We start from the raw sequence: 18,867 nt of genomic DNA, 5'->3' as shown, positions 1-18,867 counted from the left end.
TGAGCATGTGGCCCCCACCTCACACAAGATGCGACGGTCAGTTTGCCAGATTTTGGTTAGGAGAGGAGTTTAATCACTCACCATCACTGTAATAATATAGCTTCATTCTGTATTAGATCCTGCTTATGTCATATTCTAGTCCACTCCCAATATTCTATTAGAATCACTGGAAATATTCTATTGCTAGTATCCTATTAGATACTACAAATATCCAATTTTGCCATGTTCTGATACATTTGAGTATCCCAATAGATGATGCCCTAATAATTCTATTATTTTACGTAACTCTAATATATTCGATCTTATCCTACTCTAATTTTACTCCAATAATTTTGTTATATTCTTTCAATATTATGTTCTAATAGGAACTTATACTCCAATATTGGATTTCCTAGTAATATTCCGTATTATTATATGCATTAATATTATATTCTATCTTAACAGCAGACAGAACACACAGGACTGTGAACTTCCCCTACTGAGGATTGTTGGACGCCAGGGTTTTTTATGGTCAGGCAATGCTGCCCTCTCATGGTCCGTGACATTACAGAAGGAAAATGCACCCCAGCTGTAGAGTGGACGCCCGTCACCGTGGCCGCCTGAGGATGTACAACCCTTGCACCTTTCTGATGGACTGACCCTGGGCGTGATTTATTTTAACCTTTCGGGTTGCTTGGAACTTCCGGGGTTTGGGGTGTATATTAAGAAATACTAAGATGATAGATATTGATGATAGATACATAGATAGGTGACAGATGATACAGGGATGATAGATGAGATAGATAGATAGAGGGATACATACATATACACAGATAGATACACGCACACAGAGATAGGTACACAGATACATATATAAACAGATATATACACACAGACACATGGGTAGATACAGATACATATACACACAGATAAATACATATACACAGATATAAATATACACATATACACGGATAGATACAGATATACATAGATAGTAGATACCCAGATACATAGATAGATAAGACAGGCAGATGACAACCAGCTGTCTAGACAGACAATAAACTGGTACCTGTCTGTGGCTACAGACATCACAAAAGACCGTCCTCTCTCGTGTCTGGATGAGGGGAAGATGGGGTCTCCCAAATCTCACCAAGACAAGGCGTACTTTTCCTTCCCCACACACTGTGTGTTCTTCAAGTCCTACATCATATTTGGCTTATTTATCTTTATGCAACACTCACATTACTCAGCTCTGCTCATGACTCCAAAGACACAGGAGATTAATACTGTATTCATCCAAGACCAGGCAGTAGACACTGGACAGAGACCTCAACGGATGTGCCCTGCAGACTATAAGGCTGTGTTGTTGATACCCTTACAAAAGCAGGCCCCATGGTCGGTCTGCGTCACCAGTGTCCACAGTGGGACCACACCCCAAGCATCATGGACAGCCCCCACCACCTGCCAGGTGCCAGGGGCTAATGAAGCAGGGGCCATGCACAGTACATGCCTTCAGGGAATGCATGCTGATTCTCCACGGAAGCCCTACTCACCCTGACAGCATCTCAAATATGAGGATGCCGAGCGCCCACCAGTCCACGGCTCTCCCGTGGCCCTTGCTCTGGATGACTTCGGGAGCCAGGTACTCGGGCGTTCCGCACAGGGTCCACGTCCTGCGGACAGAGAACACGTCCCCAAAACTCAGGTGTGCTTGGCGAACACATTCCTCTTGCAAGAATCACAACTTACGGGAATTTAGTTGACCAAAAGGATGCTCTACGCCCCAGCCCGTGGACACACTGTCCTGGACACACAGATGGGAGGTGTATCAAACACTCTTTAACCCCCAGAGAAACCGCTACCATTGCTATCTTTTGTTACAGCGTCCCATTTTCCCCCTGAAGCAAAAAAGCCACACAATCCCCCAACACTGCACCCATTAACCACCCAGATGAACCCACACACGTCCATCCGTCACTAGTTCTATCTGTCCTCTGAGTTTTGAAGTGTTTGTTTCAGATGCTTTTGTGGGTTCACGGTAATTGCGATTTCATTGGCGGTTTTCAGGAATCCTTAAGTGCAGGGACCCTGGGATTAGTCTGGGTTTTCACCGGGCTGGGGAACTTTGGAAAGAATTTTCTCTGCAAGGCTGTTGAGACTGGGGAGAAATCTAGCTTCTAGCCCCACCTAGAGGGCAGCTGGCGGGAGGCGGGAGGTTCTGAGCCACGGCACGCAGGGATGTTTCCACACGTCTCGTTTGCTGATTTTTATCCCCACCATCCTACCCCGGGCGACCTAATTCTCTTTTTCCCAACAGGCTGCGGACACTGCTACTTCCTTCTTTTGCTCAAAAGAGAATTTGCTTTAAACAGAACCACCACGTTCATTACAAACGTACAGGTTTGCAACATTCTGGATGACATTCTTAACATTTACGCTCTATGGAAAACACGAGACCCATTTTCTTCCTTTTCTCCTAGTCTGTATCTCTCAGCATGGAGGATGTTGCTGAGAAAATGCACCTGTTTGAAGGTAAAGAATGTACAAATGTGCAGTTATGAGGTCAGTCAGTCCTGGGGATGTAACGTACAGTGTGGGATTCCCTAATGCTGCATGGTATCCCTGGTGTTGGCAAAGGGTGCAGATCTTCAGTGTTCTCACCATCAAAACAAAATAAAAGGTCAAGTGTGTGAGGTGATAGGTGGGGCCACTGACTGGAATGTGGGGATTACCTGACAATGTAAATTTCATTTGCACGTATGTATACGTGCAGTATAAAAGTGTACAGAAATATAATGCCCATGACATACCTACACGGGCAGGGCAGAGAAATGTTCCAAAGTGCAATTCTGGAGGTCAAGAACATTGTCCCGACCCCCAGGCTTGTCTCTTTCAATGCTCTGCCCACCCCTGCAAACTGGTGCAGCCACTGTGGAAAACCAGAGAGAGCTTCCTCAAAAAAACTAAAAAGAGAAATGCCATACGATCCAGGAATTCTGTGTCTCGGGGGGATACGTCCAAAAGAACTGAAGGCAGGGTTTCAAAGAAATGTTTGCACACCCATGGTCACAGCAGCATGATTCACACTAACCAAAAGGCAGAATAAATATAAGTGTCCACAGATGGATGGATGGATAAAGGAAATGCGCTCCATCCTGACTGTGGAAAATTAGTCAGTCTTAAAAAGGAAGGAAATCTGGAACAACAAATGCTGGCGAGGATGTGGAGAAAGGGCAACCCTCCTACACTGAATATTATTCAGTCATAAGAAGAAAACAAATCCTACCATTTGCAACAACATGGATGGAGCTAGAGGGTATTATGCTCAGTGAAATAAGCCAGGCGGAGAAAGACAAGTACCAAATGATTTCACTCATCTGTGGAATATAAGAACAAAGCAAAAACTGAAGGAACAAAACAGCAGCAGAATCACAGAACCCAAGAATGGACTAACAGTTACCAAAGGGAAAGGGACTGGGGAGGGACAAGGGGGGAAAAGGGGCATTAGGATTAGCACACATAATCTGGTGGGGAGGGGACATGGGAAAGGCAATATATACAGAGAAGACAAGTAGTGATTCTATAGCATCTTACTACGCTGATGGTCAATGACTGTAATGGGGTATGTGGGGGGGGACTTGATAATAGGGGGAGTCTAGTAACCACAATGTTGCTCATGAAATTGTATATTAATGATGATACCAAAATTTAAAAAAAATTTAAAAAAAAGGAAGGAAATCCTTACACCTGCTACAAATGGATGCATCTGCAGGACATAATGGGGAGTGTGATATAAGCCAGTGACAGAAGGACAAACACTGTCGGATTCTTCCCACAGGAGGTCCCTAGAGTCACCACCTGCATAGAGAGAGAAAAACACACGGTGGGGTCGGGGGCTGGGCGGGGATAGGGAGTGAGTGTCTCATGAGGACACAGCTTCAGTTTTGCAAGATGGAAAGTTCTGGAGACAGATGGTGGGGGCGGCTGCAGGGACAACGTGAATGGACTCAACAGCACTGCATTTTCCACTTAATAATAGTGAAGGTGGTACATTTTAGGTCATGTCTGTTTTGCCACAGTGATTATTTTTTGTAAACGTGCAGAGACCGAAGAGGCCAGGGTGTCCCATGGAGGAGGAAGTGTCCGATGAACAAAGTCAAGGTCAGGTAACCAGGACCTCGACGGGGGCTGCAGAAAAGGAGGGTCTGCAAAGGACCTGGGAATCCGTACACCTAGAGAGGGCAGCCTCTGAGGTGCATCCAGCTGCCGTTCCACCTCCAGGCAGGATGTCACTGTGACTCTCCAATGAGCAATTCAGACCCTGAACGCACCGCTCCAGACCACGTCTGCCTGGCCTGCCAATTGCTGTGCTTCTGTTTGGAGCCCGTCTGGAGACAGGCAGAAAGAAGAGACACCTTAGGAGGGGAAACCCATGTAGATAAGACACTTTGCAAAGGACTCTTCCAGTGCAACCATCCAGGCATCAAAAGAAACTGTTCTGCAGGTTCAATGAAAATACAAGCCAGCTCCGGAGGGCTGCACGTGGATGTGCGGGTCGGGCTCTCTCACAAGCCCTTTGCACATGCTCAAGCGTGTGCTGACCTGGTTTTCTAAGCAGCCTGTCTTGTCCCGGCCTCCCCAGGTCCAGCAGTGCGATGGGGACCCTGCCAGCAGCTAGCTCCATGCAGGAACCCAGAAGAGAGACTCTGCTGTGGCTGGAAGAGGCAGTCAGGTAACCGGACAAAAAATAAGGGGCACAGATCGAGGGCAGAATGCATTTGCAGGCTCTAAGGAGCCTCAGGGACGTGACCTCCTCAAACAGGAAAAGCTCAGTGCTAAAACCCCAATGCCTCTTAGATGTACCTAAAGGCAAGCATTGCCCCAGAGAGCTTCTGACTGTCCCAAATATGCACAAGACAAACGGGCCTGGGGGAAGTTTGGAGAATGCAGACCTGGGCTGTGAATTATCCGTGCCCCAGGTCTTATCACCGCCCCCCTCCCTGTCTTCTGAGGGGTCTGTACTGGGTGAACTGTGTCCCCTCTAAAAGTCCTAAACCCCAGGGCCTGTGAATGTGATCTTTTTTGGAAATAGGGTCTTACGGATGTAATTGAGTGAAGATGAGGTCATCCGGGATTATGATGGGACTAATTTAATAACTGGTGTCCTTAGAACAAGAGGAAGACAGAGAGACAAAGAGAGATCTCAGCCATGTGAGACACGGTGAGAAGCAGCCATGGAAAAGCCAGGAAGGGCGTCGTCCCCACAGACAGACTAACGTGGCACCCGGATCCCGGACTTCCCGCCTCCACAACTATGGGAAAGAAATGTTTATAAGATCATCAGTCCTATCAGAGGAGGATGCCACTCTCACGATGTCATTTAAGCTTAACTACATCCTAAAAGCACTATCTCCAAATACAGTCCCATGGGAGGTTAGAGCTTTAATGCATGAATTTTGGAGGGACACAATTCCACCCACAGAAGTGATAATGGAGGTGACGGTGGGGATGACCTTGAATGTAAGCCAGCTGCTCACAGATGCAGCACAGGGAACAAAGGAATAAGCACCATGACATCATGAAAACCCAATCTAGACTGTGGGGCTTCCCAAGGGGCAAATGACCCAGTTTATCTGACAAATAAATGGTCTAAGGGGGAAAAAGTTTGAAGGGGAACGTGTGGATTAAATGAAGCTAAGACACAAATCAGGCAAATGCAATGTGGAAATCTTGCTTCGATCCCTATTTACGGGGAACAAAAAGACATTTTTGAGACCTCTGGGGGAAGTCTCTGAATGTTGACTGGTTGTTAGACGATAATAAGGACTTTTTCCTTTAATTTTGTGAGCAGTGATGATGGCATGGACGTCACCTCTGAAGAGCTTGTTATCTGATGGCACGGTGGGTACTTGTTTTAAAATAATTCAAGCAATAAAGATGTGAGAGGAGCAGAAGATTAACTAAGATGTCAAAGCTCTGGTATCCTAGTGAATCTGGGTGATTGGTACAGAGGATTTAATAGACACTATTCTCTCGACTTTCGTGTTTGTTTGAAAATGTCAAATAACAATTGTAAAAGATTGGATTCCACTGTATCCGTAACCAGGTGGCAGACGTGAAAATGCAAAGGGCAGCATGCCATTTAACATCCAAATTTAAGAAACTAAAAGAGAATAACTAAATTAAATGTATCACTATTTTATCATTTTAGAAAAAAAATGGTAATAATTCTAGTTCCTTTCTAACTCTGTGAGGTGGGCTATGTGCATAATATAAGGTTTGTATGTAAAGTGGTTTCATACAATAGGAAATATCACTGCGAGAAAACAAAAGTTTGGTAAAATCATAAGAGAAAAACATCCATCCCTCACGGACAACCTACAAAAAGTATGAGATTATGACACCATTAGTACCTGAGGATCATATTTATGTATTTATATAGTGGGGAGTGTATGTAATTAAAACAGGCTTAAACACACCATACCCATGCTATAGAAAAATATGAGAAACACCTTTCCCTATAATTAGAGGTTCCAAACGATTAGTCAACATGAATCTGTTTTGTGGTATCTATTCTGTGGTGACCCCCAGAGACTCTGGTGAATGTTTTCCCCTTTTTATTCAAAAATCCTGTGTGTGGTCTGAATCCTGAACCAGTATACAGGTCATACACCTCAGCAGAGCTGGTCAAGAAGAACAAATACAATCCAGAAAAACAAATAAAAAGGAGGAAAAAAAAAGACCAAAAAAAAATTTTTTTTAAGGGTTTGCAGTTTGCACCGTGCGCTAGCCACAGACTAAAGAAAGATGAAGTTTTTGGTAAAAATAATACATCAGTGGTAATGAGCCTTGTTTTCCGAGATCCACGCTATGAAGTAAATGTAATGCTGGGTGTTAGGAAGTAAACCATTGAATCTTAAATGGGCATCAAGGGTTCAGTGGAGAAGAACGCGGTTTGGCCAAATCTATAATCAAGTGAATATGTGAGAACTTCTATTTCTGGTTGCTTGCAATCGGACTTCCAAAGAACTGAACATGGTATAAAGTACAATAAAGGGTATGCCACATACCAGCATGCTGCCTTAGGGGGAGCTCTAATATTAGAAACCACTTTTTTTAATAAGGTCTCCACTCTCTGTAAAAGCGTCTCGTTTCTATGTGTTTTAGTCTTTGCAATGGACTAGATGGAATTCTATTGGGGGAAATCTGAATCTAAGTGCATCATACAGTTCCCAGGATGGCCCCTTTCTAAAAACCACCAGAGTTTTTAGGTTTTTCTAAAAATCACCAGATGAGCCACTTAGTGCACGACCGTCCGGGTACCTCGTTTCCCAGAAATGCAGGTGTCCCCATAGGTGAGGAAGACACTGAACACCTTCACCCCATGCCACTAAGGAACGGGACAACACGGGTATATTTTCCAGGTCTGTCCGTCTGCTATGGGAGCCACTACCACACATGCATCAACTGAACACTTGAAATGTACTGAGAAACTGAAATTTTAATGGTCTGTAAATTTAAATCTAAAAACCAATACTCACAACTACTGAAAAACTTGATTAAATGTTGAAATGATCATATTTGGGTTGTACAGCGGACCCTTGACCAACACAGGTTTCAATTGTGGTTCATAAAATTCCTTTATGCTTAGATTTGTTTCAATGAAAATATTATTACATGAAAATACTGTATTACATGAAAAGGCTGTCAGGCATCCTCTCTTCCTTATGATTTTCTTAACATTTTCTTTTTCTCTAGCTTCCTTTATGGTAAGAATATAGTATACAATACAGATAACATACAAAATGTGTGTTCATACACTTTATGTTATCAGTAAGGTTTCTGGTCAAAAGTAGGCTCTGAGCAGTTAAGTTTCGGGGGAATCAAAAGTGATATACATTGATTTTCGACTGTGTGGGGGTCAATGGGGGTCACTGCCCCTATGTTCATTGTTCAAGTGTCAACTATCCTGAATTAAATAGGCTATATCATGAAATGATATGCACCTTTTCTGCTTTTTAAAACATGGCTACTTGAACATTTTAAGTAACACATGAGGTTGGTATTGCATTTGAATTGGATACCCCTGTTCTAGATCAAGATTAATTTCAGGAACATTAATTACTAAAAAGGTCCAGGGTAAGAAAATGTTCATCTCTGTCCCTCTTAATGGAATATTTGATGACTGCATGTTATTATCAACAGCTGGGATGTATCTAAAGTAATACAGTCTAGTCTCCATCTCTGAGTGGCTATGTGTCTGTCTCTCTTTTTTAAATCCCTTCAGGTTTCTATTTTTGAATTTTTGTGAGCTTTATTCTGACCAGTTTGCGAACAAAATCATTTGCCCTGTAACCAAATATGCAGCTGAGACGTGGAAACCCCCATGATGTCCATTGACGGATGACTGGATAAAGATGTGGTCTGTATATGCAAGGGAATATTACTTGGCTGTGAAAAGGGGAATCGTGCTGTCTGTAAAAACATGGATGGACCTTGGTGGGGGCGTCATGCTAAGTGAGATCAGCTGGATGGGGAGGGGGGACTGTGGGTGCAGGGAAGGGAAGAAGACGGTCACTTACTTGTCTACCAGTTTCTTGGCGAACCCAAAGTCGGTGAGCTTGATGTGACCGTCCCTGTCCAGCAATATGTTTTCAGGCTTCAGGTCCCGGTACACGATCTCCCTGGAGTGCAGGTACTCGATGGCGCACACGATCTCTGCCGAGTAGAAGAGTCCGGTGCTGCCGGAGAAGCGGCCCCGGTTACGCAGGTAACTGAACAGCTCGCCGCCCGGCACGAACTCCATCAGCATGTACAGGAAGTGTTCGTCGTGCCACGTCCAGAACCTGGAGAGGCCACCGTGCAAACACAGGTGTCAGGGCACGGGCGGAGACGGGTGTCAGGGCACAGGCTCGGGCCGATTCAGGACTCGATCCAAACAGGGGCCCAGGCTCAGAGTCCGTCAGTGCCAAGGCATGGTGCACACGGATGTAACGTCACGTGCAAAGATATGCAGTAAGGTATATGTACATACATGGGTAGGTGGTGAGACTCGGGTACGAGGAAGGGATACTGTCAGGGTGCAGACGCGTGTGGATAAGGGTGTACCCGAGAAATGCACAATGGTCTCAGAATGGGCCAGAATCATCACAATGTGGAGACCATAAACTGGCTAACAGCTCTTTATGGGCTGTGCTGTGCCCGCCTAACATTCACACACCATCATCCAAAACCCCCAGGACTTCAGAACACGATTCCATTAGGAGATAAGGTCTCGAGAGGAGACTAAGGGAAAATGAGGTTATAGGGTGAGCCCTGAGCCACAGGACGGGTGTCCTTATAGGAAGAGATGAGGACACAGACACGCACAGAGGGATGACCCCGTGAGGACACAGGGAGAGGACGGCGTGCACATGGAGGGCCAGTCCTGCCTGCACCTGGACCTCGGGGCCCAGCCTCCAGACAGGGAAGATTCAATGTCTGTGTTCTAAGCTGCCCTATCAGGTTTTGTAGCACCAAGCAGTCAGACCCAGTGGGCATTCAGCGATCCCATGACATTCCATGAAGACTGGAAATTCGCAGTACATTAACGGACTGGCAGGACAAGGGGGTCATCAGTAAAGTCCAGAGAAAGGCACTTCTAAGCAATTGCACGTAGGAGACTGCCTGCATCAAGGAGACGCTCTCCACAAAGGAGCTGATTAACCCCACCAAGGAGGCGGCAGGCAGACATGGTGGAGGGAAGGGGAGCAGGCGTGGGGTCTTATCTGAATTCCAGAAGTCTCAGTAAAGGGAGAAGAGATAAATATACTGCTCTCGGGAGATAAACTGATGGAGGGGAAAATGCTTCTGCGTGAAGGAGGCGTGGGGATAAGAGAAACAAGCGGTGGAGATAAGGACTTGTTTGCGAGCGGAGGTGAGAACATGAGCCGCCGATGCAAGAAGCACGGCGGGGGCCCCCTGGAGAAGCCGTCCCCCAGGACGCTGCCGGCCGAGGTCGGGCTGTGCCTGCCGGTGCTGTGACCAGTCCCTTGCGTCCTCTTGATCAGGACCGTGTGAGCCGTGGCTTACAGCCAACCTGATCCTAACTGGCCGAGTCCATCTCAACTTCACCAAAAACAAAATCATGCCTAGGAACCGGCCACCCTTGGAGGGTGGAGCTCAGGGCCCCCTCTAGCACAGGGTCCTGGCTGCTGGGCCCGGCCACTCCTGTAACACAAAGTAAAATAAAACTCAAAGCAAGTGGGGAGATGCTCATGGAATGTGCATGCCCTTGGCAATGGGGAGGCAGTTCAGGGACGACACCCACCCTCAAACAGGGGCGGCCTAAATGCCCTCCGGTCCCCATGCCGTTATTTCGGCCGCTCGGCAGCCGGGCAACCCTGAGGAGCTCAGTCAGGGGCAGTGGCTGGCAGGCATTTCCTTTGTTCGGTTAGCGGAAGCTGGCATCCATCTCTTGCTTCCCCTTCTCAAGTCTTACAGCCCAAAGGCTCAGGATTTGTGGTATGGAGGCAAAAGGGATGCAGGAAACGGAAAGAGCGTTTGGGGTTTTTGATGCCTTTGCTTTCTGGAGGAGAAATCGTCCATAGTTACCGCGACTGACCAGATACCCCCACATTCCTGAGATCATTTAAAGCAAAGATGAGTCCTTCTATTTCTGCCCCGTGCCCTACATTCACGTTCTGCCTAACGACGCATCTGGTTAAGTGTCCCCCTAGATGCTTCAACAGAAAGGCACACGATTTCCAAGCGGGACAGTCACCAATCGGCTTTCGTGAGCCAGCCTGGAACCCAAGGAAGATTTCACTCTTTTGGAGAAGAAACACAGTCTAGGGTTCAAATTAACACCTGATGGGTGAATTTGTACAATTGTGCAATGAACCTCTATGCAAGCTGGTGACTGTCTGGATTTCTTTGGGGAAGGGTGGGTGGCAAATTTAGCTACAACTCATCAGGAAAAGGCCTGGAGTTGTGGAATTTGGGGGGGGGGGCATTGAGCCCTTGAAAAGACCTTCATTGGCGACCGTGTGATCTTCCACAGCTCACGTGCTGAAGCACACACACGCACCTCATCCCTTAGCAGGCACCCCCTCTCTGGAAAGATCCTAGAGCCACTTCTGTTGATCGAAGACCAGGATCCTAATCTGCCCGGTTTGTTTAGCAACTCTTGAGCACAATGCACGCTAAGTTTCCCAGGCAACCTGGTTTTCCCCTTGGGGCAGCAGACATAATGAACAATGGGAGCAGATGTGAGGCCAAAGGAGGTTGGCGGGAAGGCACGCAGGAGCCTTCAGGATTAGGCAACCAGGTGGAGCGCATCAGCCTAGCAATGCTGTGAGTGGAGACCAGGAGACCGAGGTCAGCGACCTGAGTGGGTCAGCTGGGTTCTAGCAGAGCAGCGATCCCAGTTTCATCCATGGGTAGGTGGCCCACGTGCAGAGAATGAGTTAGGGCTCCCCGTCTATTATTCTGGGTTCCTCACACCACCGGTGTGCACTCTGACGGGGTGTCCTACCGTCCAGCCAGCTCTGACACTGTCTACCTGGGGATGGCGTCAGACCCCACAAGGGAAGGACTCGGCCCCACAAGACTGCCCCCCCCCGTCAGGTGCCGATTCCAGGTCCAGGGTGTCACCTGTGTTTCTTACCCACTAGCGACAAATCACGGTTCCCATGACCCCCTCCCTGGGTTTGATTAATTTGCTACAGTGGCTCACTCAGAGAACTCAGAGAAACAGTTTACTGACGAGACCAACAGCTTATGACAAAAAGATGTCCATCGGGGCAGCCAGATGGAAGAGATGCCCATGGCCCGGCTGGGGGAGGGGGTGCGGGGCTTCTGTGCCCTCTCCAAGAAGCCACCTTTCTGGTCTCCACGCCTTCACCAACCCAGAAGCTCTCGAAAGCCCCTCCCAGGGGGGTTTTGTGGAGGCATCATTCTGCAGGCATTGACAGATTAAATCCTTGGTCACTGGGGATGGGCTGGACCTGCAGCCTCTCTCCCCAGCTAGAGGTAGGGGTGGGGTACAAGTTCCACCTTCTATTACAGGACGGTTCCCCTGGCAACCAGCCCCCACCCTCCGCGGCTTCCCAGAGGCCACCTCCTTCCCGTAACAAAACACACCTTTCTGGCTCCCCTCCCAGGAAATTTCAAGGGTTTTAGGAGCTCTGAGCCAGGAACTGGATCAAAACCACATATACACTTTCCTCTTATAAATCACAGTATCACCTTGACAAATGGCACAGACCCGTGACTGAGAAGCAAGAACCATACCAGTGGTTAAGGTTGGGTGGCGTTAAGATTTAGGGCACCAAGACCTCCATAATAATGAAGAAGGCATCCACAAACCGTAATGCCTACGTAGGTTCTACATTCAGTGGTCCAGTCACTTCTACAGACGCACACACCAGTCACACTGGATGAATCATGAGCACCTGGAGAAGTGACTTTCCAAATAAAGGTACTCCATATGGGAGTCGCAAATAATGCGTATGGAAAAGCAAAATTCCTGGTGCCCTGACTCCGTCTCCTTCTCCAAATCATAGATGTCAAATATCGTTTGGAAAAGAAAAATTCCTCTGACGTATACCTTTCAAGTCTCCATCCGTAAGACTTTTCATATTTGGAGAGAATCTGTGAAGAGCTCAGTATTATTAAGAACTAAAACATTCAGAGTTACTGCCTTCCTATTCCAAACACGTTCACAAACATGAAATCACCACTTGCGGCTTCTGTCCTGGAGTCCACGTGGCCATCAATCAATTAAAAACTGAGTTTATAAGATGCAAACCAGCATGAATGGTGCCCTGCCAATCTTGGTTAAGTCCTTCTTGTTAATTGCTGTTTTCCTTACTGACAAATTTTGACCAGGGGACGTATTCTGCCACACAGCACCCTGGCAGCCGGGATACAGGATACAGAGAAATGGAAAGGAAGCCCCGTTTTGACTGCTGTGAGTCGTGCGGGCAGGCTGCAGAGATGACGCAAAGCACAAGGACGGAGGCTGGACGGTTCGTCGGTCTCGGGCAGCTGGGGAGAGACATGCATGTAAGAAGTTTGGAGACGAAGAAGCAATCCACACTTGGAGCCCTGGAGGAATGTCAGGGGTCCACTTTTGACATGAGACCCTGAACCAAGAACTGTCTAATCAGGACGGAGCAGGAGCTAAGTGGACACAAGTCTGGCTCGCAGGGTGGCAGGTGTGAGTGAGAAGCATGGCTCTCTGAGTCCAGAACCCGTGGGGCACGTGGGTGAGCACAATCACTGGGGCACATGCACACAGGCCTGCCCTTACACCAACCCCCACTCGCCGCCCTCCTTGACTACGCTTTGCCTGGCCAAGCTCCTCCCCCAGGAAAAGGCAGGTCCCTTGGTCTCACCTTCAGGGTAACAGATGGATAAGCAAACGTGGTCCATCCATACGAGGGAATACTATGCAGCCAGGAAAAAAGAAGGGCCGTCTGACACCTGCTACAATGTGGGTGGACCTCAGGACAAGATGTTCAGTGACATAAGCCGGGTACAGACAGATACATCCTGTGTGATTCCAGTCCTATGAGGTCCCTAGCGGCGTCACATCCGTACAGACAGCAAGTGGATGGTGGGGCTGGGGGCTGGGCTTTGGGGGGTTTGTTAATGGGGACAGAACTTCCATTTGGGAAATGGCAAGTCGGAACATCCTGGAGATGGATGGATGGTGGGGACGGCTGCAGGACCTTGTGAATGTGCTCAATGCCCCCAAACTGCGTCTTAAAAATGGTTAGAATGGTAAATTTTACGTTAGGTACCTTTTCATCACCATGAAAAATTTTAAACTTAAAAATGTATTCAAGCGTACGTATGCATCCACGAGCCTATGAAGAGCCAAAGAAACACTGTTGTTCATGATGAGCGGGTGGGCACGTGCAGGAGGCTGGTTCCTGCCTGTCCAGGGGGCTCCAGCTCCGAGCTGCCGGAGCCCAAGGCACTTTCTATCCTAAACCTGATCATGCCTTCTGTTTGCAAAGTGTGTGGGAAGGGCTCTTACCAAAAACAGTTGAATAGACTCTAAAGCCAGCCTTATTAACTTGATGACGCCTACCTTCCCCTGTCACAATTTCTCCCCATGCAGCCATCAAGCTGGGTGTGTGCCAGTGAGAGCAAATGAAACCCACCTGGGGCCACCCGATCCTGTAAGCCCATCTCCCGTGCAATCTGAGACAGCTTCTCCTCTGTAACGACCTGGCCGAAGGGACCAGTCCTTCCCCATGGTGACCTTGGGGGGCTTGTTCCATCTCCCACCCGTGGTCTCCTCCTGTCTGTTCCTGTCCGCAAGGCTCCCTCGGGATCTCCACCTGATGGTTCCCCAGGAATGACTGCTCACCCAATCTCTGCCTCCTGGTCCTTTGCACTTAAACTATCCCACCTGCAATGTACTCTCTGTGTGGGTGCAACCTGCTACGCTGTGTCACCCAGAGAGGGTGTGACCTCCTCATCCCTGTCACCACCCAAATGCAGAGAGAACCCAGAACCTAATGTATGGGGTTCGCCATGTTCCTGTGCCCAGCCACTTGCCATCGAGCTGATCCAGAGCTGCCCTGCTGCACCCTTCCTGATCTGGAAGGATTCTCCCAAACTATCACCCCACAAATCCCGGCTCCTCCTACAAAAGTCTGCTGACGCGTCCACCTCGTCTGGGTCCCCGATGTCTTTGCCCATTTGGTGGCTGATGCCTCATCATCCATGAGGCCCACATCGAGAACAACCTCATATGGGGACCTTACATCTCCACTCTATGGAGACAACTGATAGGTCCCCCTGGTCCCCTCAAACCCCAAACATACATTGCATCAATTTCAGAGAGAACTGGGAATGGGGACTTGGGCGGGGCCACCTTCCTGCGTGACATCTGCCCCTTGCAGCCACGATGAACAGGAAAGAGCTATTTTGGGGTTTTTGCTTTGAAAATGCAAAGGAAGAGAAACTAAAGCAATTGGAACAAGGTGTTTTTCCCCCTGTACCAGGACATAGGTACGGTTTTGTCCACACACTGGCTGCATAACTGTGGAGAGCAGACCCAACCGTGGACAGGGTCCACTTTAGACTGAAGCATGATTTCCTCAAGGCGGAGATACAAGAAGGCTACGCCCTGCGGGGGACACCTCCCAGATCTTTTTTTCAAGATGCACAGAAGAAAGATGATCGAACGCGGCTGGCCCCAAAATCCCATGAGCTGGCTTCTGCTGTGGGCAGGCAGTACCGTGACACAGGGGTCGGTCTGGGTCTACAGACTAATCATCACGACGGAATGGAACCTGGGCTCGGGGCTGGGTCAGGACTCACTGCCCACTTCATCTGTCTCTGCTGCACATGTTCTCAACCAGAGCAGGTCTGTCCCCCCCAGGAGACAACTGGCAATGCCTAGAGGCATTCAGGTCGTCCCAACTGGGAGAGGCGGTGTGCATAGCGTCCATGGGTGGGCCCTGTCCAATCAGTTGGAGGTGTCAAGAGCCAAATGGAAAAGGGATTCTGCTGTGGATTTGTCTTCTGTGCACAAATGGTCTCTGAGTTTCCAGGTTGCTGAGTGCCCTGCAGATTTCAGAGGCGTGACTGCAACATCGAGTCTTACCCAAATGTCCAGTCACCTGGCCTGGCACAGAGAGTTTAGACCTCTGGCCCCTCCAGTCATGAGTCAGCTCTGTAAAACCTCTCTCATTATTACTAGGCAGTGTGCTATCTGCTCTTGCATTTCTTACGTGAGCATTAATTTTTATCAAGTTAATATATACAAAAAAATAAAAACACAGCAATTCCCTGGCTTACCTTGATTTCCTTGAATTAATGATGTCACATCAATGCAATTCTATTCCGACTACAGGTATGTGAGAATTTTGAGGCACGCGGTACACAGTAGGGATACAAGAGGCATGTGGTGGAGGGGGTGCTCATCCTAGCCCAGGTGTGGCCGGACACTTCTTTGTAGAGCAAACGGCTGTGCTGGAAGGAAGGTCTGGGGTCTGGGCTGGAGAAGACTAGAAGGAAGCACTGCGACGGACCAGAGAACAGGACAGGAGGAGCAGGGTGGCGGGCTCAGGATTGTGGACATGGGGAGCATGGGGAAATATAGTGGCCAGATGTGCACAAGCTGGAAGGTGGCCGGAGACGACTACCCTGCAGTCCCCAGATTAGCTTCTATTGGTCATCCAGGGTTACAGAAGGGTTTCCAGCCAAGAGACACATCATCTACCTATCATCTGTCTATCTACCTATGCACCTACCTACCTCTTTATCCATCCATCCATCAATCCATTATGTCTACCTATTTATCCATCCTTCTACCTATCTATACATATCTATCTACATACGTACCTACCTACCTCTTATCTATCATCTATCTATCTACATATCTGTCTATTATCTATCACCAACTTTATCTATTCATTCATCAGATCTTTTCCTATCTACCAATCCTTCACCCATCCATCCATCCACCCATCCCTCCACTCACCCATCTATCCGTCCATCCATCCATCCATGCATCCATCTATGCATCCATGCATCTGTCCATCCGTCCATCCATCCATCCATCCACTCATTCGCCCATCCATCCATCCATCCACCCATCCATCCACCCATCATCCGTCCACCCACTCCATCTGTCTCTGGCAGCGGTCCACAACTGAGGACTACTTAACCCCCTCGTAGGCTTTTTGCCAATGTCTAGAGACATGTTTTGCTGTCACCTCTGGGGAGGGGAGTTGTGGTAGCAGCATCAGGTGGGGAGACCAGGGACGCTATTACGCACCCAGAACAGCCCCCAACACAGAGGATTACATGGCCCCAGATGTCGGCAGTGCCAAGAACTGAGAACACAGGCTCTGGATCCAAACGAGCCTCAGACACTAGGAACTTCTGGAAGCGTAACGAGCAAGAAGTAGACAAGGGAGGGATCCTGGTCTTATGGCAGACCACACACACACCTTTCTCCCGGGGAAACCTTGACTTTGTCCCAATTTCCGTTAGCTGGACAGTGAGTTACTCAGCTCCTCTAAGACGATCTCTCCAGTGGCTGAGCTGGCCTTCAGAACAGCTCTAACCCCAAACAGAATGTGTTCTCTGATGTGCATTTAAACGAACACTGGCAGATTTTCAAAAATACAACCAGAAGCACTTCAAATCCTGAACTTGGAAAATGCCCCTGGTGGTCCTGCCAGAACACTGCAGGGGGAACTTCTGTTTCCTGTTGCCCGTCAGCTTGACGCTTGGCATCATGAACATGCCATGTGGTTTCCAAAAAATGCAAGCAAAACTGCTCGGTGTTTCTGCAGAGCATGGAAAGCGGCATGTCGGATGAAGCAACTCTCATGTGCAAGGGAAATTGCACGGCTGGGACTAAAGACATTCTTCATTCATGGTCTTTTCCCGCTGAGACATGTCCCTGCGCATGTGGCTGAGGACACCCTCTGGCTCTCGCCAGATGCAGCATGCCCTCCCATGCTCTGTGAAAGCAAACTCAAGAGCCTGCTTATCCTAGCTCCATTGAAACCTGGTTTTCAAACACACCTGGTCCCCCAAGGGCTGATGCACAGAAAAACAAAACTCTGCATAATAAGATCCCCCCTGCCTTTCTTGGAAAATTTACCCATAGAGCACCTTCTGGAATACACCCTGTGTTTCTGGCTCAAGACTTCCTGTATTTGGTAAATGCCCAAGACAGCTGGCCTGAATCACAGGAGAACCATTTGGCTGTATTGCACAGGAATAGAACTCTCCTTTAGAAAATATTTATGTAAAAGCCTTGCAAGCTAAGGTTCTTTCCCAGAGCCACACAGAAGAGACATAAGTAGATGCTCTTATAGAAAACACATGACTAGGAGCTTAATTCCAGAGGATCATGTACACACACTGGTTTTTCTAACCACTGTTCCCCTGCCGGACCTGATGACTGAGAGGTGCTCATGCCCCCCAATGCACAACTATTGTTGTTTGTATGACTCAAGAGCATGGCATTCTACTGATGTTCCATAATGGCACGAGATCACCGTTTAGCTCCAGAAAAGACATTTTTTAGGAGAAAAAGTCGGCCACTTCCCTTCTTGTCCTGTTAACTGTGCAATCTGGCCCTACTCTGGGTAAGATGCTGATTTGGGCTTGAAGGATACTGCTGTGGCGGCTGGAATAAAGAGGTGTACCTTCCTGAGCTGGGGTGCACGCAACATGCTTGAAGACCCGTCTCCATGTGCGGGCAGGTGCATCGGAGAAGAGAGCAGGTGTTGGTCAGGTAGGAGGGGTGCAGGATCCCAAGTCGCAAAGGAAGGATGCACTGCACAGGAGGGGTGGGCTGGGACAATGCAAATGCACCCTGCGCCTTCTACTTCAGGCGGCTTCCCATGACTGAATGACAGACAGGAGGGCGTAGGAAAAGAGACAGAATGGGAGGGAAAGACAGAGGCCTCGGCGAGCCCTGTACAGGACGCTAAGTCACTGGGGCTTTATTCTGGGCAGCTTGGAATCCACTATGGATTTGTAGGTGAGGATGCAAATCTCTGGAGAGAGATATGGAGATGGGCCCCACGGCTTTAATGAGCAGGATGCAAGAAGCAAGGCTGGGAAGGAAGACAGCTGGGACGGCAGTGCAGAGAATCCGGGCAGACACGGGGCACCAGGTGAGGCAGGGGCTGCAGGAATGAGCTTGAGGAGTGCGAGGAAGATGGTGCGGGGAAGACACGGGGATGGGGTGGAAGGTGCTCACGGTGGGGAAAGAGAGCCGTCTCTGGGCTCTCCACCTCCAGCACCTGGTGGGTGGATGACAGTCCTACCCTCCGGTGGAAGGTAGGAGATCTCCATGCAGGTAGGAGATGGTCCCACCCCCTACTAGGAAGCAGCATGAGGAAGAGCCCAGTGGTGCCC

The 18,867-nt window shown here is 48.5% G+C and overlaps 1 protein-coding gene across 1 annotated transcript in view; it reads right to left on the bottom strand.

The window, feature by feature from the left end:
* Positions 1-18,867, bottom strand: part of LOC130682068 (cAMP-dependent protein kinase catalytic subunit PRKX) — a 58,425-nt gene that overhangs the window by 18,407 nt on the left and 21,151 nt on the right. The window contains exons 3-4 of the mRNA XM_057496198.1: positions 8,562-8,825; positions 1,533-1,652 (exon numbers count right to left, since the gene is read on the bottom strand). Of these exons, the coding sequence (XP_057352181.1) occupies positions 1,533-1,652; positions 8,562-8,825 (384 nt within the window). The remainder of the gene's footprint in view (positions 1-1,532; positions 1,653-8,561; positions 8,826-18,867) is intronic.

This window comes from Manis pentadactyla, chromosome Y (genome assembly GCF_030020395.1).
Source record: "Manis pentadactyla isolate mManPen7 chromosome Y, mManPen7.hap1, whole genome shotgun sequence".
NCBI classification, from domain to species: Eukaryota; Metazoa; Chordata; class Mammalia; order Pholidota; family Manidae; genus Manis; species Manis pentadactyla.
Note: the sequence above shows the minus strand (reverse complement) of the source record. Positions and strands in the feature narration are given on the sequence as shown.